This window comes from Meles meles, chromosome 5 (genome assembly GCF_922984935.1).
Source record: "Meles meles chromosome 5, mMelMel3.1 paternal haplotype, whole genome shotgun sequence".
In the NCBI taxonomy this organism is placed as follows: Eukaryota; Metazoa; Chordata; class Mammalia; order Carnivora; family Mustelidae; genus Meles; species Meles meles.
The window spans coordinates 43,801,830-43,829,280 of record NC_060070.1 but is presented as its reverse complement, the minus strand read 5'-3'; the positions used below and the strand labels follow the sequence as shown (position 1 = coordinate 43,829,280).

Sequence of the window (27,451 nt, the reverse complement as noted above, 5' to 3'; positions counted from 1 at the left end):
TAAAAGTACAGTAACTATAACATTATCTTTGGCAAACCAGAAGCTACTTTTTATAACTTAAGTAACAACAAGTAGTATAACCAACAATGAAGAAAAACAAGAAGGAATCTAACCATGAATCTATTAGGATTGGGTAGGTACGATGTAGTTAATTCTTGGTTATCCTACCTTTCTAAACTCTGTAGCTCTGGATAGGGCACTTAGGTAAGTCTTTAACATCCCCAGTTGAAAAATGAGATTTCAACCACAGTTTAACCACGGAACATATTCTTCTAATTCAAATTACAGGGTTAAATATTGGGTTAATTTTTAACATGCCAAAAAATACTTGCATAGTAAACCATGGAATTTTGTTACTGTCATCCCTGTCGTATCAAAAATTAGAATCTGTATATGGCAATCTAAGAATCTGCCTTAACAGACATTACTGAGGGTGTTATGAACCACACTGTTCATTACTTCCTCATAAAGATGATGAGACAAAGTACTCTTTGGTACTATGAAAACTGGCACTTCTAAGCAACTGGTTTGCTTCTATATTAGATGCCTGGGCTCCTATGACTAGTACAATTTCTTTTTGTTTGGTTGACAGGAACCTCAAAGTTAAATTAGAAATTTCCTTCAGGAAGGAAACAGCATCCCAATATGTGTAATATGACATGCCATTATCATTCCTGATTCCCTATTAGTTTTTCTGCCCCTGCTTCCTGATTTCCTCACCTCATTTTACTCTTTCAAAAGTTTGTGCTCTACCTATTTAGATAAGGTGCCTTAAATCCATTCTGAACATGGTATGTTTTTTTTTTTTTTAAAAGGCAGGGCTGAGTAAGTTCCTTTTTCCAGTTATATCATGATCAGCTTGTGTGACAGTAGGCCAGTGGCTTGTACTTTCTGTGCTTCAGTTTCTGCACATGTGAAGCGCAGGTAACAGCTTTTCTTCCAGCCTACCAGGATTTTGTCATGGCAGCAGCAGACTATATGTAGAAAAGTACTTTGAACAGCAAAAAGCACTATAAAAAAATGCCAGGAAGGCTGCATGCATGCCACATTCTGTTGTCCTGAAAGATTATACCAATACCAATTTTTTTCAAAGAAATAACCCAACCATACACTGTTTTCTGTAGGAGTCCTTTACTGTCCAGCAACTTCAAGACTTCTTGAGATTTTTCACGATAAAATGATTCTCCAGAGTATTCATCAAAGTGTACTCCTAGACGCTAAAAGAGTTCAGAAACAAAAGAAAGTTACTTAAATGTCCTATTACCTTGCCCTCAGATAAAATAGGCTACTCTACAGTCTGTTACACAGATAGGGAAAATAAGAAATTAGATCAAGATCAGGTAACTCTCCTGCATCAAACATTCTAATAACTCCTCCTACATCAGTCAAGTCCTCACAATAGTACTGGGCTATCTGATATGGCAACTGCAAGGCCCATGTGGGTATTCAAATCGAAAAAAGTTGAAAATTTAGTGTCTTAGTTGTGGCATGCTGGACAGCACATCACAGAACATCTCCATCGCAGCAAGAAGGTAGATGGACAGCCCTGGAGAATGTCCCACACCATGCCCCACACCACAACCTCTCCAAGCTCCTCTCCTTCTGCTCTTTACCCTGCTTCCTTACTCCAGCTGTATGGGTTTCTTTAATGCAATTCTTTTCATTCCACCCACAGACAGCGTACTCTGTCTCCCCTTCCCTGCTTCATTTTTCTCCATAGCATCATTCCCACCTAACAGACTGAGTATGTTGCTGAATTCCCATTGTCTTTAATTTGGTTAATTTCCTGTCTCCAGGCTGGACCATAAAGTCCATGGCAGAAAGACTTGTATTTTCTTTATTTGCTGTTTATTTTATCCACCCCTTAAAATGTTAATTAAATGGGGGGAAAAGTGAGGGAATGAACAGGAGAGAAAAGAGAAGCCGGACTGAAACAAATACCAGAAGTCACCTGGTATTTGCCTGTGAAGTTCACAGGATTTTTTTTTTTTTTTTTTTTTGAGGTTCTAAATTCCAGCCCAAAGAACAGTATTTGAATCCCAATTTGCAACTGAATGACAAATCTAGTTTTAAAACACAAGCTTTAGAAGTAAGTTCATACAGCCCCTGGCTGGCTCAGGCAGTAGAGCAGATGGCTCTTGATCTTAGGGTCCTGAGTTCAAGCCCCATGTTGGCTGTGGAGCCTATTTCAAAAAAAAAAAAAAAAAAAGGAAGAAGCAGCAGCAACTTCACTACTCGATAGTACCGTCAAGAGCTGCACCCCATCACAGGAGAGCAGGAGAGCAGGGAGGCACCTTGTAAATCCGCACGTATTCTTCTACGCTGAGGTCCCGAAATTTCTGCCACAGCGCAAGTGCTTGCGTGTCACCCAGTTCTAATCGCTGGAAGAACTCATGTGCAGATTTTGCTATATTTTTATCATCTGCTGCCTCCTTATTAACTTGTACATAAACCTAAAAGCACAACAGTACATTAAATGAAGAACATTAGTCACTGTTACCGTCAATGGAAAAAAACAAAACTCAGTCCTGAGAATTTTCATTTAAAGGTTAGCCCACTGCCCTCATCAGATTGTAACCTTTCTTTATTCTTTTGCCATGGTCCTTTACTGAACCCTGTAGACCCCTTCTCAAAATGTTTCTAAATGCATAAAGTAAAATATATATGCTTATAAAGGAAATAATACACTGAAATAGTTATCTAATTATTATTATTTTTAATTGTGATGAAGTAATGGAAGAAAATGCTAATATCTGATCGAAGTTAGGGAAAATAAAATGCATAATTTTTTTCTTCCCTTCCAAGTTCACAGAATCTTAGGTTAAGAATGCCTGGGTTAGATTAAGTTAGCATTTCTTCTTTTTTTAACAAAAAGTCAAATTATTATTGCTGCAACTTCTCTGAGAAAAGGTCAAAGAAAGCAGAATGATTCAATCTGGCTAAGACAAGGCCAAAGATTGATCCATCAGTTGTTTTAAGAAAGATTTTTAGAACTGTTCTCTAAATCTGCAAAACTAATAAAATAGGTGATCTTGTCAGACCTTTGGATAGTTGGCTTACTTACACTCCCACCTGGGCTCCTGAGAGCTGTGTGGACCACTTACTTCTGGAGTATTTTTGCACCATCTGTCTTGGCTGGTTTAGTTCTGCCCCCACCAATGATAGGAATGGAGTTGGACTGCTTATTAAGGGCTCTTCCAATTCTATGATTTTGTGTTCACAATTTAGTTAAAAGTATTCCAGTCTCCAAAATGCAAGTTTATAAATGATACTGAAACATCAACTTTGCACCTCAAGTAGTACTGAAGTAATGCATATAGACTATAAAGATTTTACTTCTGGGGGCGCCTGGGTGGCTCAGTTGGTTAAGGGTCCAACTTCTTGATTTCGGCTCAGGTGGTGGTCTCAGGGTTGTCAGATGGAGCCCTGAATCGGGCTCTGTGCTAGGTGTGGAGTCTGCTTTAGATTGTCTCTCCCCTTCCCTTTCCCTCTCTCTTCCCCTCTCAAAAAAAAAAAAAAAAAAAAAAATTTACTTACAGGATAAAACATGAATGATAAATTACTCTCCTTATATTTTTTTTTCAGAAAGCTATCAAAGTAGCACAAAAGTAATAAAAAATTACCAAAGGAACATGAGGCATCTGAACTATTACAGTAATATCATCAAAATATCAATGGCAGATAAAATGATTTTATTGCTGGACAGAACAATGGGACAACTGTAATGTGGTTTATACCCACCAGATACTACCAGAAAAGAACAGGAGATTAAACATTTATGTCAAGGTCAAATGCCTTACTTTTCATTAGATGGCTTGTGTTAATGGCAGAGACAAACAAATATTCCCTCCAAAAGTTAAAGCTACCTCATTTTTTTTCCTCTTTAAAGCACCTTGTGCAGAAAGAGTTAATATAGCAGACCTGAGACTGCTATCCTTAAAATGTCCTGTTCGCAAGGTTAGCCCTTGACTGGCATCTGGGAACTTGGATTTGGGAAATGTTCCCACCGAGCGGGTCACTGTGCTTAAACTATGAAAACAATACAGTTTATACTAAACACTTGCTTTGCTTCTGGGAGTCTGGCATTTTAAAACATGCTAAGCAGAGGGTGCCTACATGATCAAACGCCAATAGAAACGTAGGGCACGGAGCATCTGATGAGCCTCCTTGGCAGACAACATTTCATGCATATTGTCGTAGTTTGTTGCAAGAGGACCTGCGTGTATCCTATGTGACTCCACTAGGAAAAGACTCTCGGATGCTTGGACCTGGTTTCCAACAGACTTCACTACATATGCCTTTCCCTTTACTGATGTTGCTTTGCAACTTTTGCTGTAACAAATAATAGCTGTGAGTACAACTATACGTGGAGTCCTGTGAGTCCTCTTAATGAGTTACCAAACTTGGTGGTGGTCTTAGGAGACCAGACACATATATCATAGGAAATTAATTTCCATGTACTCCCATGAAGTAAGTCCAGAATAAGTCAGAACAGAAGATGATTTTGGCAAGGTGTGGAAAAACAGAGTCACTGTAAGATAGTAAACTGCAATCCTCTTGACTTTTGAATGACCTATCTACCTAGTGACACCTGTTCAGCAGTTCAGCCTATAGGAATAAAGGCATACAAAGGTCTCTATGATTTGTGGTCCAAAATCTCTCACACACACCCACATACCCACCACACACCCATGTTCATACGCCATTTAAAAGCAAACATATATAAAATATCCTTATTTTTAGAAATGGCTTTTTTTCTTTTAAATCTAGGACTCTAAACTCATAGCCAACATTTAAAAATTGAATATGCATGTGAACTACTGATAAGAGTATTTTTAGAAAAAAACTTTACCAGAGTCTCTTCCTTTTCTTAAAACTTAAAATAGAAATCATTAAAACAAAATAAACAAATCCAAACCCTTACTTATACTTGAGGAATCTTGGCATTTCAGCAATTTGCACTACTGAACACTACTGAAAATCAACTGACACTATCAAGCAGAATAATAGAAGAGCCTAATTAGCACTTAACAATCTGCCTGTAAGTGCACAATATAAAACTGTAATTATTAACATTCATCACCATTTTAGAAAGAAAATTCATTTTCCTTCACAAGATAAATTTAATACTACATATTTCTGAAATTACAGACAGTTTTAAATTTAGTTACCACAGCTTTTTAGGCTTAGAATGTATGCATTTAAAAAAAATGTATGTATTTTGAAGATAGCTTCCTTTTGAGGCTAGGTCTAGACACAAAAGTAATAAAAAGGAAATTTCAAATTTGGATCTAATAATAAGAATGTGGCTTAGGCAAAATGTTCTTGAGGATGGAAATAATTTTTTAGTTACCAGAATGCAAAAATGAGCTCTATTTTCTTTATAGAATTAACTGTTTAAGACTTTAAAAGGAATATTATCCTTTTCACTATTTCTAGATGCTGGTATTCCTAAAAAGCACATGACATTTTATTTCTAATTTAACTGATTAAGATAACTACAGTCAGCTCTTGAGAAAATCTGTCCATATGAGAAGATGTAAGAGCAAAAAATAAAATAGTATATAATACCCTCTTAATCTCTTAAATTTGATTCCAGAATACCATTATCAACACAGACACAGTTTATTCTTTGGTACAGGGCTCTAACCCTAACCCTGATTATTTTTGTTTAAAACAGAGAATAACTGCTAACAATGGCTAGCATTAATTAGACTCTAAACAGGTCTAAAGACACTGTTAACTGTGTATTTGTCCTCTACCTTAAAATGCATTTAATTTCTATCTCATTTTTTAGAAAAAAAAAAAAAAAATGAATTCATGATTATAATTAAAACAAGCTCATTGTTAGTTTAATGCTGCTTCTTGATGAGAAATTTCTTATAGAACTGTGTTAAACTAAATATTAAAGAAATTCAAACAAATAATAGTTATAATTTAAAAGATCAATATATCAGTTAACAATAAAATCAAAACTTGCTAGATTTAAAAAAATAACTTGAAGTGATTATCAAGTTTCTCCTTGTATGTCATTAGTATGTCTCCTTAGTATGTCATTACCAGTATATAATTAGCATTTTACTACCTATTCATCTTCTTTCAACATTTGGAATGTCCTATTTTTATTCTTTGTTTGTATTAATATCCATGACATCTTATCCCTTTATTCAAGGGTGATAACGATTAACTTCTTTTGTTTTTTAGGTAATAGTACACAGTCTTACACATTTCTCATGCTGAAAAAAAAAGAAGTTTTTTGCACATTTCAAGGAGGTGTGATAATTACTGAGCTATTAACATGTACTCCGGCCTTGCTCAGTATTCCCATCCTTGTTCTAACAACACTCTCAGAGGACAATGGACACTGTAGTAACCCTTAGAAGGGTAGGGTTTAGGGAGAAAGGCTAGTGGCTTTGGGGAAGATGGTCAAGAGCAATGGTAGAGCAGAAATGCTGCCAGGAAAGAGGAAAGGAGAATTGCCTAGATTGACGAGGGGATGGGGAAACATCCCCTGGGGAAGGAAAAAAAAAAAAAAAAGCTGTTGCTGGGGTGGCAGAGGGCCCCCCTGAGGGAAATGGTTTGCAATATCCCCACACAGAGAGGCTGATCTCTAGGCCTATGGAACAGGGCCACAGCAAGGATCTCCCAGGTGAAGCTGGTCATATAAGCAGAGCTGTGTGCCTCCAGGTCATTATGTAGCCTTGGATACTGGGTATCAGTCAAGACCACTGTGAAATGAAGACAAGGAAAGGCCTCCATGCCCATCCCGAGATGCATATTAGAGCCTGGGGAACTCTATGATTTGGGAGATGAAACACTCAACAAAGACTTAAGCTGACTCTTAAAACCACTGTCAACGTGTGGTTGGGTTCAAATTTAATTAGGCTTATATAATTTAGGAGCTATTTCTTTCATGCGTTATAATGAGTAAAATACACACCAACGGTAACAGTCCCTTTCTCTGAAGGAAAGTAACGTGACCTCACCAATAAAGAACTCTTGAATTCAAGTCTATAAAGTTTCTAACTGCATAAATAATTCCGTATGTCTAGAATTTATTTAGTCTTGAATTATTTTCTTAAGTTTGAGAAACTTTTTTTTTGAGAATCTAAAGCTAGGAAAAATATGATCTCTTGACGGACAGATACTAAGAGGTGACAAGTAATTATTATCACTCATGAATTTGGGGTTTTGATCTTACCCTATTTTCTACTCACCTTTTTTTTTTTTTTTTGCTACTGATATGGGGAAACTCAGCGTCAAACCTCTAATATACTGCTACCAGTAATATTTTAATATATTGTCCTCTGAATTTCTATTTTTTAAAAATTAAATGCCCATCACTCTAATTATCTCAAATCATTTTAAAAAGGGGAAGGGTAAAATAATAAATACTTCCAGGGTCATTATGAACTTAAGAGAAAATTTATACTTGTGTTAATACATCAGGTTACCTTTATGAATGCCAGTGATAGGATATAGTGCTCATGCATACTTAGTGGCATAATATTTATCTCTATGAGAGGCTGCTCATATTTCAGAGTCATTTCTATGGTTATCAAAATCAATTATTAATAAGCAACATGCAGTGAGTCAAGTCCTAAAAACTTCTGTAGCAAAAAAAAAAAAAAAAAAAAAAAGACTGGATTTACCTTCTTAAAACAGCATTAGATGTTACCAAGGTCCATTCAAGTATGTTTCTTTTTTTTTTTTTTTGAGAGAGAGAGAGGCAGGTAGAGGGAGAACTTTTTTTCCCCCCAAAGATTTTATTTATTTATTGACAGGGGAGAAATCACAAGCAGGCAGAGAGGCAGGCATAGAGAAGGGGAAGCAGGCTCCCTGCTGAGCAGAGAGCCTGATGCGGGGCTGGATCTCAGAACCCTGCTTGGTAGGGTTAGATGGTAACATCTAATGCTGTTTTAAGAAGGTAAATCCAGTCTTTTTTTTTTGCTACAGAAGTTTTTAGGACTTGACTCACTGCATGTTGCTTATTAATAATTGATTTTGATAACCATAGAAATGACTCTGAAATATGAGCAGCCTCTCATAGAGATAAATATTATGCCACTAAGTATGCATGAGCACTATATCCTATCACTGGCATTCATAAAGGTAACCTGATGTATTAACACAAGTATAAATTTTCTCTTAAGTTCATAATGACCCTGGAAGTATTTATTATTTTACCCTTCCCCTTTTTAAAATGATTTGAGATAATTAGAGTGATGGGCATTTAATTTTAAAAAAATAGAAATTCACAGGACAATCCACTGAGCCACCCAGGTGCCCCCAGAGGGAGAATTTTAAGCAGGCGCCTGATGTGGAGTTAGATCTCACAACTCTGAGATTACAATCTGAGCCAAAATCAAGAGTCAGATGCTTAACCAACTCAGCCACCCTGGTGCCCGGAGGTCCTCCAGCATGGAGCCTGATGTGGAGCTAGATCTCACAACTCTCAGATTACGACCTGAGCCAAAATCAAGAGTCAGGTGCTTAACCAACTCAGCCACCCTGGTGCCCGGAAGTCCATTTAAGTAGTTTAAACCTAGGAGAAACCTAGAGAAATTACTTTGAAAAGTTATCATTAGAACAGGTAAAAAAGTAAATGATAACATCCAAATACTCAGGATTTGGATTTAACACTTGTTAACTTTTTACCAAAAGAAATTACTTTTTGAAAGTGGGAAGGCTTTCTGATACATGTTCCAAAGCTTTTATGGTTTTTTGGCCAATACTGTGAATTCTAAAGAGTAAATATATTAGTTATTTAACTTAGCTAATTCAGGGAGGATAAAGTATTCTAAAACCACTTTCTCCATTTAATGACAACAAATCTAAATAAAAGGTTTTACATGTTGATCAACAGAAGTCCAAGTCCACACACAATACAGCCAGACATCATGGGGAAAAAAATGACTTTAGTACACAGAAAAACTGTAATGAAGCAAAGCAAAAAAATGGAATTCAGTAGAGAAATGATTATAGGTGTTAAATATTTTCATCATAGAAAGGAAATACTAAAATTATTCTGTAATTTCTATATACAAAAACTGAGAAACTGAACCTGGGGGATACTGATCATGGTGCCACTCAGAGGGAGGCAGGCCACAAATTGCCCCTGGATGGCCACAGCCAAATTCAAAACAGATACTCCGGAAGGTTGAAACTGTGACAAGTAAACTATCAGTTGTGTTCCTGGTACAGCAATTTGAGGAAGGAAAATGGAAAATGTTATGTAAGTAATTACAACCAATGGAAATGAAGGGCCGCAAAGGCATTCTATAATGCCAGTGGAGGGCAGGGCAATGCAGTGAGTACTTGGGAGCCAGACCGCCTGTGCTGGCATCCGGGGTCTGGCCCTTGGGTTCATCATCAGTACACTACGTAATGAAGTCAGGTTCTGAGGAATGTTAACTACTGTATCCTACAATAGTTAGTTCTTCCCTAGAGCTACACAATAGGTTTTATATTATACAATTTAATGATTACAGCTGAAGTCCAGAGATGTGATGCCAACAGCTTTGGTTTTCTTTGTTAACATTCCTTTGGCTATTTGGGATCTTTTCTGGTTCCATAAAATTTTAGGATTATTTGTTCCAGTTCTGTGAAAAAAGTTGATGGTGTTTTGATAGGGATTCCACTGAATGTGTACATTGCTCTAGGTAGCACAGACATTTTCACAATATTTGTTCTTCCAATCCATGAACATGGAACATTTTTCCATTTCTTTGTCTCTTCCTCAATTTCTTTCATGACTGTTCTTTGATTTTCTGAGTACAGATCCTTTGCCTCTTTGGTTAGGTTTATTCCTAGGTACCTAATGGTTTTGGGTGCAAATATAAATGGGACTGACTCCTTAATTTCTCTTTCTTCTGTCTTGTTGTCCGTGTATAGAAATGCACTGATTTCTGCGCACTGATTTTATATCCTTCCACTTTACTGAATTCCTGTATGAGTTCTAGCAATTTTTAAGTGGAATCTTTTGGGTTTTCCACATAAAATATCACATCATAGGCAAAGAGTGGGAGTTTAACTTCTTTGCCGATTCAGATGCTTTTCTTTCTTTTGATGTCTGACTGGTGAGGCTAGAACTTCCAGTACTATGTTGAACAGCTGTAGTGAGAGTGGACATCCCTGCCATGTTCCTGACCTTAGGGCAAAAGTTCTCTGTCTTTCCCCATCTAGGATGATATTATTGTGGGTTTTTCATAAATGGCTTTTATGATATTGGTATGTACTCTCTCTCCCTACACTGTGAAGAGTTTAAATAGAAGATAAAGGGACAAAAAGATCCATTAAGATCAAATTCACTCAAAATTTAACCACAACCATGATGTATGGGGCTGGCAATAAAATATGAGGAAAACATGGTCCTTCCTCTCAAAATGCTTACAACTAACTACAATTTCACAAGGGAAAAACCAGGGATCCAACCAAGGTACAGGTTTTCTTTTAGGAATAGGCTAAAATAATTTATTAATATATGCCTAAAGCTCAAAAAAGAAAAGAAAAAAAAATCCTCATTTATGCTACATGTTTTTGTTGAAGGTAATCTGCAATGACAATTATATTTTAAAATGAAAACTCGGTCTGCAAAAATTAGTACAAAGATAAAATAACCTGGTGGCTGCCTCTTTAGGCTCTGCATTTTTTTTCTGTCCTGCAAAGGAAGTGGGAAGAGAGCCAGTTAGCACCTAATGGATTTCTCTCTTTTATTACAAACAGCAAGGTGGGTGTATTAGATTTGTTCTCTTTTGTTTATAAATGCTGCTTCCCTATGAAGCTTCTAGGCAAAAGACTTAATGAAAGCAATGCCATTCTTCCTCAAGGTTTCAGTTATTCACAGAAGTACCTCTGCCCTTTTTCCTTCCTTATATGCATCCATCAATTAACAACCTCTATATAGAGGTGCAATCTCCCGCTTTTTAGGAGTCTCAAAACCCTGGAGATCTGTAGTACACTGAATAGAAAGAAACATACATTTAAGTTTCTATGGAATGAAAACAGACTTTACTAAAATATTTAAAATATTATGAGCAACAATGACTTACTATTTTCAGGATTAAATAAAACCTCTGAGGTAGGGTGGGAGAAAGAGGAAAACAGGAACTCTCAAATTTTAGAGTACTCAAATGTATTCTAAATTCTTAAAAATGTTCTCCTAATGACATAAGATCTCTGAGCAAGTATTTGCATTTTCTGTGGCATTGGTGTCTCTGTTGGCCCAGAGCTGAAGAAAGGTTCATTAAGCTTGTGGTAAAAACATACTTGCCATTTCCAAGTTTTGAAAAATAATACAATAAAAATTCCAGGCACAAAGGTGGCATGCTTTATTTATGAGCAACCATAAAGAATTATTAATTTTAAAACTCTTGCTTATCAATAAAACTCAATAGAAAAGAGAAAAAAAATCTTTTTGATTACTATTCTAAATCAAAACGTAGACATTTATAGTGCAGTGCAGGCCTGGAAATTATAAACCCTTAAAGGTCTTTAAGCATTACAATGTGATTTTTGTTAAATTTAACTACAAAGCCACAGGAGAAAAATCACTTATCAAAAAGGAAAATGATGGAGGCGCCTGGGTGGCTCAGTGAGTTAAGCCTCTGCTTTCAGCTCAGGTCATGATCTCAGGGTCCTGGGATCAAGCCCCGCATCAGGCTCTCTGCTTGGCAAGGAGCTGCTTACCCCCACCTTTCTCCGCCTGCCTCTCTGCCTACTTGTGATCTCTGTCAAATAAATAAATAAAATCTTAAAAAAAAAAAAAAGGAAAATGATGAAGTATTCTTGGTAGCACTGGCTAGAGAAGTAAAGCATTATTTTGCTAAGTGCTCTTCCTCACACACAGGAATGAGAGCTTTAGTCGATTCCCCGTATGGCACCAACACAGCTAATGTTGTACTGGTGTTTCTTCTTGTGAGGCCCAGAAGCAGCAGAGATAACAACTAGGACGATGAAAAGGAAACACATCCCTGGAGATTAACTGGACAGAAAGACCTTACTAATGAACTCCAGGAAAAACTGAGGACAGAGACTCAAAGTATCCAAGGACTAAATGAGGCAGAAAAGGAAGGAGTTCACACTGGGCAAAAGATAGAAATGAAAAAAAGCACACACAAATTCAGAGAAACATGTGTACCTTCCCAACCACAGCAGACCAAGAGGAAAAAGTATATACTCATGTTTTTCAGTTCTAAATGAATTATAGTTATTGCCATGAAGACAGCTGCAGTTATATAGCAACTGATAGAAAAATTAAAGAAATTTGTGTTGAAGCTATTGTCTTACGTGTTTATTCTAAGACAGCTCTATATCTAGAGAAATACTGTCCCAAATCAACTAAAACTGAAATAAAAGACAGACACTTGGATATGAAAAGGAAAAGAACTCCCTGGTAAACTAAAAACATTTTCAATTGTTTCGGTTCCCTGTTTTAAGGAAGGTTTTTTAAAACCTCTGGGGTTAAAAATTAATCTGCATAGTACTCTGAAAAAAAATAAGTTAAAACATTTTCCACTATTGTTTCTTGCCAACTTACTTCAAAGAGATGCTGTAAAGGATTGGACTGAAGTTTTTCTTCATAGCCAAACAGCTGGAAGCCAGTTCCCAGAAGACCTACCACAATAATCCACAAATGAAAACATTATAAAATGGCACAGTAGAGAACAAACATGGCAGGGAACAGGTACAGTTGTATCAAAAGATCAAGCTCTCATAATTATATGTCCTGAGAGTGCTGCAAACATAACACTATCATCTTCAGCTACCCCATAAACTCATGTAAGTTAAATTCAATTCACTATATTGAATAGATCACTGCAATTAACTTCACAGACATCAACAGATTATGAACTCATAAAAGGTAGGGTCTAGGACTAACTTGTCTTTGTACTGACATGTTGCCTAACACTTCCCTAGCAGACATAATAAAACAGCTCTCCTAGGGAAGGACATGACGATGCTAGAAACTGGATGTTTAAAATTTCTGAAAACAAATTGATGGGAAGTGATTTCAGAACTTTCTTATTAAACTTCTGGTGTTAAAATAAAACAAAGGTAGAAATTGGCTTGGTGTTCTAATATTAATTCTTAAACCAATGACTGAAGGAAAATAATAAAAGATATAAAAGATAAAACCCAAAATATACCTGATTACCTCTCCCATTCAAGGTGGCCAATCAACAAAATTCTTTTTTATTTGGCCATGTATTTGTCTCTTATTTGTCAATGATGTTTTTTTTTTGGTCTCTGATGATAAGTTCAGCATTCAGGATTAGTGTTAATTTGAACCTTAATTTTTTTTAATAATAATTGAGGTAACAGACAATGAGTACTTATATTCTTAAGATATTCTTGCTAAAAGATGACCACGGGTTCAGTTTGAAAGGATATATGCAGCCGGGGTCAAGAGCAATAAAAGGTTATTTAATTATTTTAAAAACCAATCTGTCTCTACAAGTCTATCAGTTACTAAGCTTCAGATCTAAAGGAGCTATTGTCGGGGGGGCCTTGCTGATGATTATTTTTCTATAGAGGCTCAGCAGAAAGTGGGATGCTACTGAACGCGAAGATATAAAATATTTTGGAGCTTTAGACAGAATAGAAGGATGAAAGAAAAATGTGCCAGCTCTATTCACTTTACGCAGAAACAAATGTGATTATGATTCAGGGTCTTGGGAGCAGAATTGGAAAGATGCCCAGAGTGTCTAAAAAATGGAAATAGGAAAAGTAAAGGCCAATCTCCATTTAACATTCAACCTAATAATATATTTTCAAAAAACTAATTTTGTGTTTAGAAACTATCTGCCAACTTTCAATAGGAGATAGCTGAAACAACTCAAATTAAAACTCTTCAACAATGATGGTTATAATGGAAATGGTGACAGATCATTAACCATAGCAGTCCTTTAGAGAAACATTGCAATAATAAAATCCTGAAGCTAAAATTAAAGAATACTATAATCACCATATTTGCTAATGCCTGTGAAATGCATAAATTGGTTAAGCTAATGTAAAGTGGATACCATCTATTAAATCTGATTGTTGAGCCTCGAGCCTACACCTCTGACTATCAGCTGTTGTGAACTGCAGGTGGGTCTTTAAACTGCAGGGCATGTTTTCTGATTCCCCCTTTTAGAGTCTAAAAGAGATTTTTATTAACTGAAATGAAAGAGAAGATCATGATAAATCTGTCTTTTGGAAACTTTGATTTCATTTCACTAGATATGATAGAACATAACAGTATCAGCGAACTTTAGAACTGGCAGTGCATGCCGCACTTTATAGAAGCTTTAAAATATTATCTAGCCTTTCTTTTGGATTAGTACTATAAAATACTTCCCATGACAGATTCATTCACCACTCTTAGTTCTTCTTATATGCCATGCACTATGGACACAAAAATAATGAAGACACAGTCCATGCCTTCAAGGAATATATCAGCTAGCAGGGGAGAGAAGGACACAAATTAAGAACAGACTACATACAACAAGCATATCTGAGTGCAGCTGGCTACTAGGAACATCGTGATGTGAGATGGAGGCAAGGGTCTATTTGTGTGACACTAGGGCTGGATCTTAAAACACACACAGTAATTGCCAAAGGTTTTTAAAAGCTCACATTTCACATGCTACCAGTACTTTACTACCTTAGCAACTTCATTTTATCTTGCCCTTCCTTGATTACTGGTGTATTATGAGCAAGGAATGGCTCTGAGTAAACTCACGACATTACAGATAATTTACGGCATTTGGCTGTTTGGGTCTTACTCCTTTCTGACCCCCTGCCACTGTACAATTTAAGAAGGAGCCAAAGTATTCCACTTTTTTTTTCCTCTATGCCACTGGTCCACTGGCTCAGGGTCTAACAGATAACCCTCCATGTATGATGGCCCAGGGAGGCTGGGCTTCACTTGTTCTAAACATGGCAGGGCTGTAGTTGAGAAGGGTATATATAACTAGACTTACTGCTTTCCTGGTACATTCACTTCTGCATTTGACAAATGTAAGCTACTTTTCTTTAATAAAACCACAAAAGCCTGTATTTTTCAGGTATTATTCTGAACATGTGAAGTTTCCTCCCTCAAACTTATTTGTGTAGTGAGAATTACTCTAACAAATAGAAAACAAGCTTTATACAAAAGAGCCATGAAAAAAAAAAAAAAAAGGTAGGGGGTGCTACTTTATCCACTGGATTTTGCCTATATTCTGTCAGGATCAAGTAACATAATATTAAAAGAAATTAAACTTAACAGTGAAATGAAAGATCAGATCTCAGACTTACTTACCAAACTGCATGCCCCAATCTCCAAGGTAATTTATTCTGGTTACATGATGTCCTAAAGCTTCTTCGAGATTTGCTATAAAATTTCCTAGTAATCAACAAAATACAGTTTCTCATTCTTGTTATCCATTTTGGCATAAGAACCATGTGCTTCTCTATTATCAAAGCATAACACAGAAAATTTTTTTGACGAAATTTATCAACTCAATTTTTTTTACTAAAATATTCATTATGGTGTTTTCATCTACATTATGGAAAGGGAGTAGAGAATTATTTTGGGGCAGTTAGTGATTCCAAAGAATCTCACAATTTTCACAAGAACAGTATTTTCAGCAACATCCATGGGAGTTGGGAATACAACTTAGAATAACTACAGTTTCAAAGACAGAAAAGAACAGAATCTCAGTAATTAACAAGAAATAATTTGGCTAAGCCTTAAAGAGCCTGAGCCATTCTGTGTCTTTTCTCGATAGCTCACTCTTCCTTCTTTGAATCACTGAAGTCCATCTCCTCATGCCTGCTCCCTAAGAGTACAGGAAGTTCAAGAACTTCATCTTCTTATTATACTGCTGACACTGGTTTGACATTCAGCATCCACTCCACTCTCCTAGTGTGCCCTCCCCTGCTGCAGAGGCTGGAAACCTAAAAATTCCATTTCTCAGAAGCTCCCGCAGTTAGGGTTTCAGGAGTCATTTATGTTTGGACATTCAGATACACTGTGCATGAGACTTAGAAGGCAGAAATGAAGTGAAAGGGGAGCTATTTCTATTCTTTCCTGGTAAGTATAGCTGTGGAGTGTGGAGGATTTTTTTTTTTTTTTTTTTTTTTTTTTTTGGTGGCATCACTAATAGAGAGCACAGTGTCCTGTCATATGACTTTCATGGACACTGAAAGGGTATGGGGCTGCCTCTTTTGCTAATATGAATTCTAGAAGGCCTGACAGGTCTAATGGCAGCTTCCTGTGACTGTGGTAGCATGGTTGCCACTGGAAGGAACTGCAGAAAGGCAGAAGCTCCCTTCATGACCAAGCTCTATGGTACGATTTTGGGAGTCATTTACTTAATCCAAAACTTCTTCAGCACTTCCAACAACTTTGCAAACTATTCAATATTCAATATCAATATTCAAACTATATCCAAAAAAGTAATTTTTAAAAAGTAATAAATCCTTGCCTGCTTTTCCAACAGTGGATTTAGTTTTCTGCAAATAATCCTTCACCAATATGCATATCTGACTTAAATTACAACAGCTACTTCTCCAGCTTCCCTACTTTTAGACTTTCCCAGTCTACATAGGTAGTTCCAACAGCAACCTTCTTCAGCTGCTACTCAAGACTATATTCTATTTTTAATTAATTTTTAAATTAGCAACTTATTATCCTGCAAAACAACCAAATGACACAAACCTAGGCTTTTGGAATGATTTTGGAAAATTTACTTTTGGTATATGAGCTTCCAGAGACCACAGTTAACAGTGTTTAACAAATAGGGCTGTTGTGAAATTAACTGAACTAATACATGAAAACTTCAGACATGGTAAATGAATTCCCAATATTATCTCTTCCTGGTCCAAAATTTTCCTTTACAACTTTCAAACTACTTTACTATGCTCTATCATTTATTTTTGGCCTGAGTAGGTAGCTTTTCATATATAGTATGTTTTTTATATTCTTTTTACAATCAAGTCCTGTCATTTTCTCTCTTAAAATGCCCCACAAGATCTTTCCAACAATGACAGGTGACTCCAGTTCATTAATGACCTATGCCACAAAGTAAGGGCTGCTTCAACTCTTAAAAGTATTCAAATGACAGGTTAAATGACTCTCCCTCAAGCATGTAATAGACAGATTTGCATACCAGAAGATACACTGGATGAGAAACTTCAAAGTCTCTTCCAATTCTAACTGCAGTTTCAAATTGGGCTACTGCATCACGTCATGTTTTAAATAAATGAAAATCTTAGCATATACATCTACACTGAAGCATTACAACTATGAAGTACAATAGCAGTCTTTCTTAGAACAGTCTTATTTCAATTTCCACTCTTGAATGCTCTAGTTAGTACTCAAATGATTGAGATTGAGCTTCTTTTTTTAATTGACATATAATTAATATATAACACCGTTTCTTTTTTTAAAACAAAGTATATGAACAAAAAACCTGGGGGGATTATTATCATCCCCATGTAACTATTTTCATTTTGCATCTTTCAGATCTTCTTCATATGCGTACATATTTTTAAAAAGTTAAAATTATTAACAAACCTAACAGTTAAAATCAGTTTGAGTTAACCTTTTGGTTTTGAAACAATTTTTTTTTACTTCTAAACCAATTTTTCCCATTTTATGTAATATTTAATTAGCATCAAGTTCATATAAATTTGAACTTTGTTTTTTGTCTTATTGTTATTTAAGCATTAAACCACTAGAACGCATTATAAAATACTGCCCCAAAGTCATGTTTACTATGAAACTAATGACACTTACCTATGATAGTAGAACGCAAATGTCCAACATGAAATTTTTTGGCAACGTTGGGTGAACTGCAAATAATTCCAAAAGTTATATTTCTGTTCTAAGAACAAGAGTTCTAAAATCAACTAGGTCATGCCTCCACAGTTTAACTCAATTGAGGATTAAGGCCTTTGGTAATTTAGGGCAAAAATAAGTGAAAAATTAGAAATTTAGAGCAATTATAAATTAGAACTCAGAAAGAATCATCCTTAGTGAAATTGATCCTGTCACTCATGAGGTAGTTACCATACACAGAGAATGGCACACTTAGGAAGCAGATACATTTAAGGATTGATAAAAAGGATGAAGAAATTCAGAGATATTGTTCTGACACAAAAACAATGCAGATTATTAGGAATTAAACTTTGTGTACCAGATGTGAACCCTTTATCCTCTAAAAAATTACTGACCCCAAAGAAATTTTATTTACATGGGTATTATCTATCAAAAGTTGTAATCGATAATTTGACAACAGCAAATGTTTCTTGAGCACTCACTACCTGACAGGCACAGTTTCATGCACTTTACATACATTAACCCATTTAATATTCATAAGAGTTGCGAGCCAAGGTCCCTCATCTCTTACTTTACAGATGAGGGAACTAAAGCAACATGGAAAAAGGATAATGAAGCAAATGTGGCAATATCTTGATGACTCTTGAATCTGGGTGAAAAGGATATGGGACTTAATTATACTGTTGTGTTCTGCGTATGTCTGAAAATTTCACGCAGGTTTCTCAATGTTAGAAAATAGTAAGTTAACTTGAACACAGCTGGATAAAAGTGGTAAATGAGAACTTAATTTTGATCTGTTTCTAAAGACTTATATAAAGGATATTATAAATACTTGATGCTATATTAATATGTGCACAATTGTGAAATTATGACACTACAAGAATGCTCATTTAATCATTATTGAGAAAGAAAGCAAATGTCCTTCTATAGGTTAAAAAATAAGGAATCTTCCACTTCCCACCAAGACAGAATAATAAGGATGGGATTTACCCTTCTGCCTTAAACAACCATAAAACCAGAAAAATACATGAAACACTAGTTTTATAAACTGGATGGTGAAGAACTGTGATCCCTGACAGAATGAGAACAAACAAGTTTACCCTTAGCAAATTAAATAGCAAATCTGTGAGCTAAAGCAGAGAAATCTACAGCACGGAATGTATTAGAAAAGAAGAAAGGTTTCACACCTGTAAGTAACCTAAGGTTCTCCTTTAAGAAACTAGAAAAGGAGGACCAAAGTAAGCAGAATAAAGTAGATTTTATTTTTTAATTTATATTATTCATGGTAACAGATGTTTTTATCTAAATTCAATCAGCCAACATATAGTATATCATTAGTCTCAGATGTAGTGTTCAACAATTTATCAGCTGTAACACCCAGTGCTCATTACTTCACAAACTCTCTTTAATGCCCATCACCCAATTACCCCATCCTCTCCATCTACCTCCCCTCCAGCAACCCTCAGTTTGTTCCTTAGTTAAGAGTCCCTTATGGTTTTTCTCTCTGATAACTTCCTGTTCAGTTCTCCCCTCTCTTTCCCTATGATCCTCTGTGCTATTTCCTACAAAGTTGTTCTTTAAAAAATGACAATAAAATACTATGAAATAAAAATAATAAGCCAGCTGAGAGACACTGGGGAGAGAGAGAGATGCCTGGCCAGCCCTCAGATAAGCTGCCAGACAAGTAAATGAGTCTTATGAGACAAGTAACTGGATTTCTAGCCCCAGTACAGTCTCTAGATGACCAGAACTACACATGACAACATGCAAGTCAAAGAACCACTGCGCTAAGCCATCCATGATTTCATGCTCTACAGGGTCATGAACATTAAAATGATTGTCTCAAGACACTAGTCATGAGTTGATACACTTTTCCTTAAAGAATCAGACAGTAAATATTTTAGGCTTGTGGGCCACCTGATCTCTATCTCAACTATTCCATTCAATTCTACTCAACTGCCACTGTAGTATGAAAGCAGCCACTGTAGTCAACATGTAAATGAAAGTGCAAGCCTATGTTCCAATAAAACTTTATTTACAAAAACATATGCCAGATTGGATTTTGCCCATGGGCTGAAATTTGCCAATTCCTGTATTAAATGTTAGAGTAGCTTGTTACACAACTTTCTTTGAGGGAAAAGAGCAGGCAACTTTCTTTGAGGGCTGGCCTTCATGCAATTCCTCTCTGGTGTGAAGATGACCTCATGAAGTCCCTCTCCTCTCTGTGATACAACTAATGTTTAAACTCAACTTAAAATACGATTGGGGTGTATTGGTAGTATAAGATTTATTCATAATATCTGTTTACTCCATAGAAGCATGAGTTTACTCACCATCAGTCCTTACCATAAACACGTTTACTGAATCTCAGAGAGTCTGTCTTTTTTTTTTTCTTCAATATTTTATTTATTTGACAGAGAGAAATCACAACTAGTCAGAGAGGCAGGCAGAGAGAGAGGAGGAAGCAGGCTCCCTGCAGAGCAGAGAGCCCGATGCGGGGCTCGATCCCAGGACCCTGAGATCATGACCTGAGCCAAAGGCAGAGGCTTTAACCCACTGAGCCACCCAGGCGCCTCGAGTCTGTCTTTTTTGAGAGTGGCAGAGACAGTACAAGTGTGGAATATATAAAACCTTCTCTGGTTATCTGGGTGCTGACCATACTTTGTTACCACAATAAGTCATAAAAAAGAATTAGGAAATCTGAAATAATTCCCTCATCATTTTTTTAAATTCTCCACAGGAATATATAGTTAAGAAAATAAAAGGGTAAAAAAAAAAATTAATAAATAAAAATTAAAAAAAAAAAAAGAAAATAAAAGGGTACAGCAAGTTCTAACTTTCCAAGTGGGAAAACAGTTCAAGACTCGTTCACTTTTAGGGAGGCAAATACAATTACAATACAGTATCTCTGATCTTTTCCATGAGCTGTCAACTGGTCAGCTATACTCTGAAAGTGCTCCCTTTCTGTTTTGGTTGCCTAAAAACAGCTCAAAAATTAGATAGATATACTGACAGTGCAACAGGAAGTAATGAGGATTATTTAGAGGCATATTAAAACTTAAAGCTAGTTTTCTATAATTTTAAAAAATATACATTACAAATACTACAAGGCTTTGTTCTCTGGTAATCACATTACTTTAAAATTCTCAATATGATAGTAACCATTACCTTGGCTTTAAGAGTCTACGAAGATGGAATAACTATTTCTTCTAAAAAAAAAAGTTAACTATTAAATACTGAATTAAAAAATCCATAATCACCAGACTTTTTTTTACTGGAGTCTAAAATTTTTATTCATGGTACAGTGATCAGTTCACTGTAATATTAAGAAAATAATATAATCTCACTGGTTTTCTGTTTTTCCATGTGCTATTTCCTGAGGCCCCAGGTGATAATGGTAAAACACTTACCTGCCCAGCTACCTTGACTAACCAACACATAAGATGAGTAGGCACTCACCTGAATTCAACCACGATCTTCTTCTGGGGAAGACCAGAGAAAAGCTCACTTTTTAATCCATATTTTGAGCCATCATTCATTACTTGTTGTAGTACTGTCTGAAAAGTAAAAGGCATGGAATTTACTAACAGGAAAAAAAAAACTGCAATTTTCTTAATTACTTCATTTACTCCTTCTAATTTACAGAACCCAGAATTTCACAGCACTGTCAGCACCTCCATGTTCCATTGCTAATGCTACTCAAAACAGTAATAACCAGAACTAACATCTATGGGGGCTCTGTGCCCTTTTTACGCATCACATATATTCATTCTTACAGGAACCAATGATATAGATATTATACAGATAAAGAAACTAAAGTTTAGGGAGGTTAAATAACTGTTGAAAGTCCCACAGCAAATAGTAACACCAAAACCAGAAGGAGCATCTAATACTTATTCAGTGCATACTATATGCTGGGCACTGTTCTGAGCATTTCCTATGTATTAACTCATTTATTCCTCACAACAACCCTAGGAGATAAGTATTATTTTTTACGAATGAGGAAAGAGAAGCACAGAGAAGTTACATAACTTTCTCACCATCATACTTGATTAGACTACATGGCAAAACCTTTTTCACGCCATAGCTAATGTGTTAACGACTGCATGCTACTGCTACTTTTGTATTACTAAGGAGCACAAAAAATGGTAGAAAACAAATACAAAATTGTAATTCAAATGCCTACTGGCTACATAAACAAAAAACAAGGAAAACTAACAGAAACAACCGAAACATATTCCAGGTTCATTTCTAGAAATATACATAGATTATATGGTTCACAAAATTCATACTTCGTTTTTTGCTAATGGTGTTGATGCATTTATTTATAAATGTATTTATTTTTTAGTTTAGGGGTTTGAATTTACTGTAATGGGCTATTTACTCTTACACTGGTTTTGCTTCACAAACTGGATTCTGAGTCCTAAATATGTAGTTCACGATGTGAAGAATTTTACTATCTTAAGAGTTTATTAAGATGCTCACTTAATGAAAAAGGAAGACAAAGCAGCAGGAGGTAGCAAAGTAATACTTTTAAGAAGCATACAAAGTGCTAGGTTAAAGTCCAGATGCTTTTATGTTATCTTTAAGCCTCACAATCTTAAAAATGGACATTTCCCATTTAATAGATGCAAAAACTAAGGTTCAGAAACAGTATGTAGTTGTATAAGGACAGAAGAAGTAATATTCCTTTCACTCACACTATATAGTAGGACACAGAGAGAAAGGATTGATATATAGAGACATTAAAGAGAACAGTGCCTGTCATACCTCAGGGGCCCATTAAATGTTAATTATTTACTCCAAGACAATAGCTGACAAGGCTGCAAGTAGGGAGGTAAATATTAGTGAGGAAGAATTCAGAGTCAGATTATTCTAAAGTTAACATTCTACCCATCCATGTCACTTTCCATTCCTTTATATGTAATGGATGGTAGACTCCACAAAAGGCAATCACAGAAAGTTAAGCTCTCCCTGAACAAATGACCCTTAGTTCATTGATATTTCTCTAGCACAAACAAAAAAAGCAACTTTAATGAAGGATTATCTTACATGCCCCACTTCTAAACCTTCCATCGACAATCTGATCCCTCTGCTACATAGAGCTTCCTTTTCTACTGTTCACTCTAAGGGCTCTCAAAATCAGAATTAGAAATGCCACATCTGGGGTCCCTGGGAGGCCCAGTCAGTTAAGTGTCTGCCTTCGGGTCAGGTCATGATCTCAGGGTTTTGGGACAGAGCCCCACATCCGGCTCATGCTAGGCAGGGAGCCTGCTTCTCCCTATCCTCCCTCATTGTGCCTTTTCTCTCTGTTAAATGAATAAATAAAATCTTAAAAAAAAAAAAAAGAATGCCACACCTAACTGAATGCTTAAATTATTTAATGCAGTACTACTTTTGAGTACATTTTTTGTAAAATAAAAAAAAATTTAAACGAATAAGGCAAAAGTCTAGAGTCCCTTTTGATCATCCATCCTAACCTGCTCTCCCCTGGGTGACTACTTTTCAAACATCAGCTTAGCTGATGACTACTCTTCTCCTTGCTACCACCGACCCTCCTTGGTTTTAAGGGTTATTATGCTCTACTGACTTCTACTTCTCAGTTTCCTTTGCAGGTTCCTCTTCCACTGCCTGCCGTCCCACTCCCTACCCTGTATTTCCTTCTTGCTTCTAGCTCCTTACTTCATACTTCATACTTACTTCATACTTCTTACTTCTAGCTCCTTACTCCTTACTTCATATCATACTTTGTATGAAGTATGATATACCTATCCCCTAGGTATAAAGTCCTAAGACTTCAACTACTACTTGCCTAATAAAATCTTTCCTCTGCCACAGACTGGTATGTCCAACTCCAAGATCTGAAGTGCCTGAGATGTGCAATGGAATATACTCCTCTTCCTTCTGCATTCTCCATCTACATGAACTTTACCTCCTCACCCAGCTAACCAAGTCAAAGACCCGGGAGTACCTAAGATTTACCCTTTTCCCTCAACCTTCATAATCAACCACCTATTAATCACCAAATCCTGCACATGCCACTGCCTATCGTTATAGTTATCCCCTCTGTCCTGGTTTAGACCCTCATCATCTGTCAGCTATACCACTAAAAAAACCACAACAAAACAATAATACACTATCTCCTTATATAACATGTAAATTTAATTAGATCTATGTTCTACTTAAACCCTTCAATGATTCCAAGACATCTAAAAGATTTTATCAATTTCTGGTTTTTTACTTTACATGCATTTCGCCTTTGTTTCATAATTTTAAGAAAACTGGTTTGTTAAATGGCACATTATAACATCCACAAAAACCATAAGGTAGAAGTGTTAGGGTCTTATTTTTTTGGTACTAAATATATAATATTAAAATGAGGTGAATTTTATTATTATTATTATTATTTAGTAATACTAAAAAATTATCAAACATATCACCTGTGGTACACATAACACACCATGGAAAATGATGACAGAGGAAAAAGCTGAAATTCTAATGCAGGGCATATAAGGCCCTTCACACTGTATAATTTCATACCCTCCCCCATTCCATTCTGTGTGTGAACCATACTCTATCACCACTAATTTCCAGACAATGCCATGTTCTTGACCTTCTGTACTCTGGCCCAGACTATCTTCTCTGCCTAGAATGCCTGCATTTATATCTCCCAGATATAGTCGTCTTTTTTTTTTTTTTTTTAAGATTTAAAAAAATTTTTTTTGTTGTTTTTAAGTAATGTCTATACCCGGGTGTCTGGGTGGCTCAGTCAGTTGGCTGTCTGCCTTCGGCTCAGGTCATGACCCCGGGGTCCTGCGATCGCACCTCACGTCAGGCTCCCTGCTCAGTGGGGAGTCTGTTTCTCCCTCTCCCTCTCCTACTGTTTCTCTAGCAAATAATAAATAAAATCTTTATTAAAAAAAAAAAAAAGACTGTCTATACCCAACAGGGGGCTTGAATCCACAACCCTGACATTAAGAGTGGCATCCACTTTTGCCCAGTTGAAGATTACCTCTTCACTCCTCAAGTTAGACTTACGTGTACCTTACATTGGATTGCAGCTTACACATGCCTCCACTGTATCATTTGCCACATTATCATATCCACTACACATTACACTGATATTTTTTATGCTTTTCTTTTAGATCATAAGCTCCTTGGGGGTAGAACACATGCCACTTTATCTTTAGATTTCAGTAATATAGTCCCTGGCAAATAATAAGCAGAAAGTTTATTAAATTAGTGGCAAAAGTTTTAAACTATAGAATGTCAGTGAGCTAGTGAAGTTCCTTGATATTCCAGTAGACAAATAAGCTAGAGGTCCACCTTCTCATCATTAAGTAGGTTAAAATGTAAGATGCTCTTATAAGAACTTCTACGGAAGCTACTACTACCTATTTGTTCTTTGGTCAATACTTGAAAAGAGTTTAATCATTCATTCCTTCCATGTGCTCAGCCACTTGGCACTACATGTGACTTGAATGCATCTATTGCCAACTGGCTTAAGCTCAGTTAGCAAAATAATGAGCAGAATCAGAGTCATTTAAATTAGTATCTCTTTTTCACTCTTTTTTTCCTTAAGTTTTAATAGAGCATGCAAAGTTGAATTTGGCAAATGAAAAAAATAAAGGTATACATGTAAAATAAAAATGATGTTATCCATTGTGTACTTTTAAGGCACAACTAAAAAAAGAGGATTTTGTTTGCCTTTTTCCTTTTTAGTTAAACTCATATTTTCTTTTTTTTCTCTCCTTAAATGAATTAACTATTATTTTAAATTACTCTTGAAAGTCATCTGTAAGCTACTGACAGGTGGAAGCTTGATACCAAAGTGACAGCTCTTCACGATGTATGAATTGGTCATACCACCTTATGGTTTTGAAAAATTCATTATCTAGTTCCAATGATTTGGCAGTCCCTACTGTCTTTAATTTCACATTCTAGTCTTCTAGAACTTTTTTGATTCTTTGAGGATGATTTACATGAAGACATTATACTGCCGTAGTTAGTGATCCAAACATAAGCTAACATTTAATCATTTCCTGGGGCTGCCAGTGTTAATTCAATTGCAATGCGTGAACAGATACGTTTTATGCAAGGCTAAGTTTGTACATGTGTAAGCAATGACAAATTCATAATTCCCTGCTTGAAAAGTAAGTTTCGGACACAGGTCACTGGCTACATGTCAATCTTGATGACTTTAATATGTAAAAATATGTATTAATAATAGTCCCAAAGGGTTTAATTTTTTTCTTGATGTGATCTGAAGAATTCATTATACATGCAAATGACCATTCTTTAAAACCAGAAAATAATGAAGCCAGATGTAGAAGAATTTAGGTTTTGAGCAAACAAGGCTTATCATTAAAAAACTGTAACTTTTGGGCGCCTGGGTGGCTCAGTGGGTTAAGCCTCTGCCTTCGGCCCAGGTCATGATCTCAGGGTCCTGGGATCGAGCCCGGCATCAGGCTCTCTGCTCAGCAGGGAGCCTGCTTCCCCCTCTCTCTCTGCCTGCCTCTCTGCCTACTTGTGATCTTTCTCTCTCTAAAATAAATAAATAAGAAATTAAAAAATAAAACAAACTGTAACTTTTAACCAGGCACATTCAATATTCCTTTTTCTGACTATGGGTGTTCACTAGTTCCATAAGACTTCAACTACTTCTAAGACTTCAATTTTCTGCCTACTTGTGATCTTTCTCTCTCTAAAATAAATAAAGAAATTAAAAAATAAAACAAACTGTAACTTTTAACCAGGCACATTCAATATTCCTTTTTCTGACTATGGGTGTTCACTAGTAAAGGATGTACCTTTACTGTGACACTGAGCAGGGCTACTGTGAGCAATCTGCTTGTTCCTTTAATAAAAATCACACTAAGATCCAGGCATTCAAGGCTACAGTGAGGGAGGATTTCCAGGTGATAAAGAGTAGCCGGACCTCAAAGCCCTAGATCTGGTCCCTGTGTTGTCAACTGAGAAGGATTTGCGAATACTTTCAATGAGCAAGCTAGTGTGCATTCTTAAATCAGAGAAAATCTCATAGCTTGTTCACTGTAATAATAAAGCATGAAAATTCGTGGCCACTGACATTTTAAAAGAAGTAAACATATGACTTGCTTGATATATAAAACACATCTCTTTCAGTCAAGCTGGCTGTAAAGGCAACTTCATCTCATAGTACATTTTCCCATCTCAGGGAAAGTAAAAGAGGTAAAATACTGCTGCCTATCAATAAGACTGGAGTTTGGTGGGCACTGTGGTGAGCTGCATTTCTGCTTCTGTAAAAATCGAGGTTGTTGGGGCGCCTGGGTGGCTCAGTGGGTTAAAGCCTCTGCCTTCAGCTCGGGTGATGATCCTGGGGTCCTGGAATCCAGCCCCGCATCAGGCTCTCTGCTCAGCAGGGAGCCTGCTTCCCCCTCTCTCTGTCTGCCTCTCTGCCTACTTGTGATCTCTCCGTCAAATAAATAAATAAAATCTTTGGAAAAAAAAAAAAAATCGAGACTGTTGGGGCACCTGGGTGGCTTGGTCAGTTAAGTGCCTGATTTTGGCTCAGGTCATGATCTCAGAGTCTTGGGGTCCTCCTCCCACTCATGCCCTCTAACAAATAAATAAAATATTTATCTCTAATAAATAAATATTTAT

The 27,451-nt window shown here is 36.3% G+C and overlaps 1 protein-coding gene across 1 annotated transcript in view; it reads right to left on the bottom strand.

The window, feature by feature from the left end:
* Positions 1–27,451, bottom strand: part of RARS2 (arginyl-tRNA synthetase 2, mitochondrial) — a 60,481-nt gene that overhangs the window by 10,421 nt on the left and 22,609 nt on the right. The window contains exons 5-10 of the mRNA XM_046004899.1: positions 21,269–21,366; positions 17,768–17,823; positions 15,287–15,370; positions 12,539–12,615; positions 2,295–2,453; positions 1,111–1,217 (exon numbers count right to left, since the gene is read on the bottom strand). Of these exons, the coding sequence (XP_045860855.1) occupies positions 1,111–1,217; positions 2,295–2,453; positions 12,539–12,615; positions 15,287–15,370; positions 17,768–17,823; positions 21,269–21,366 (581 nt within the window). The remainder of the gene's footprint in view (positions 1–1,110; positions 1,218–2,294; positions 2,454–12,538; positions 12,616–15,286; positions 15,371–17,767; positions 17,824–21,268; positions 21,367–27,451) is intronic.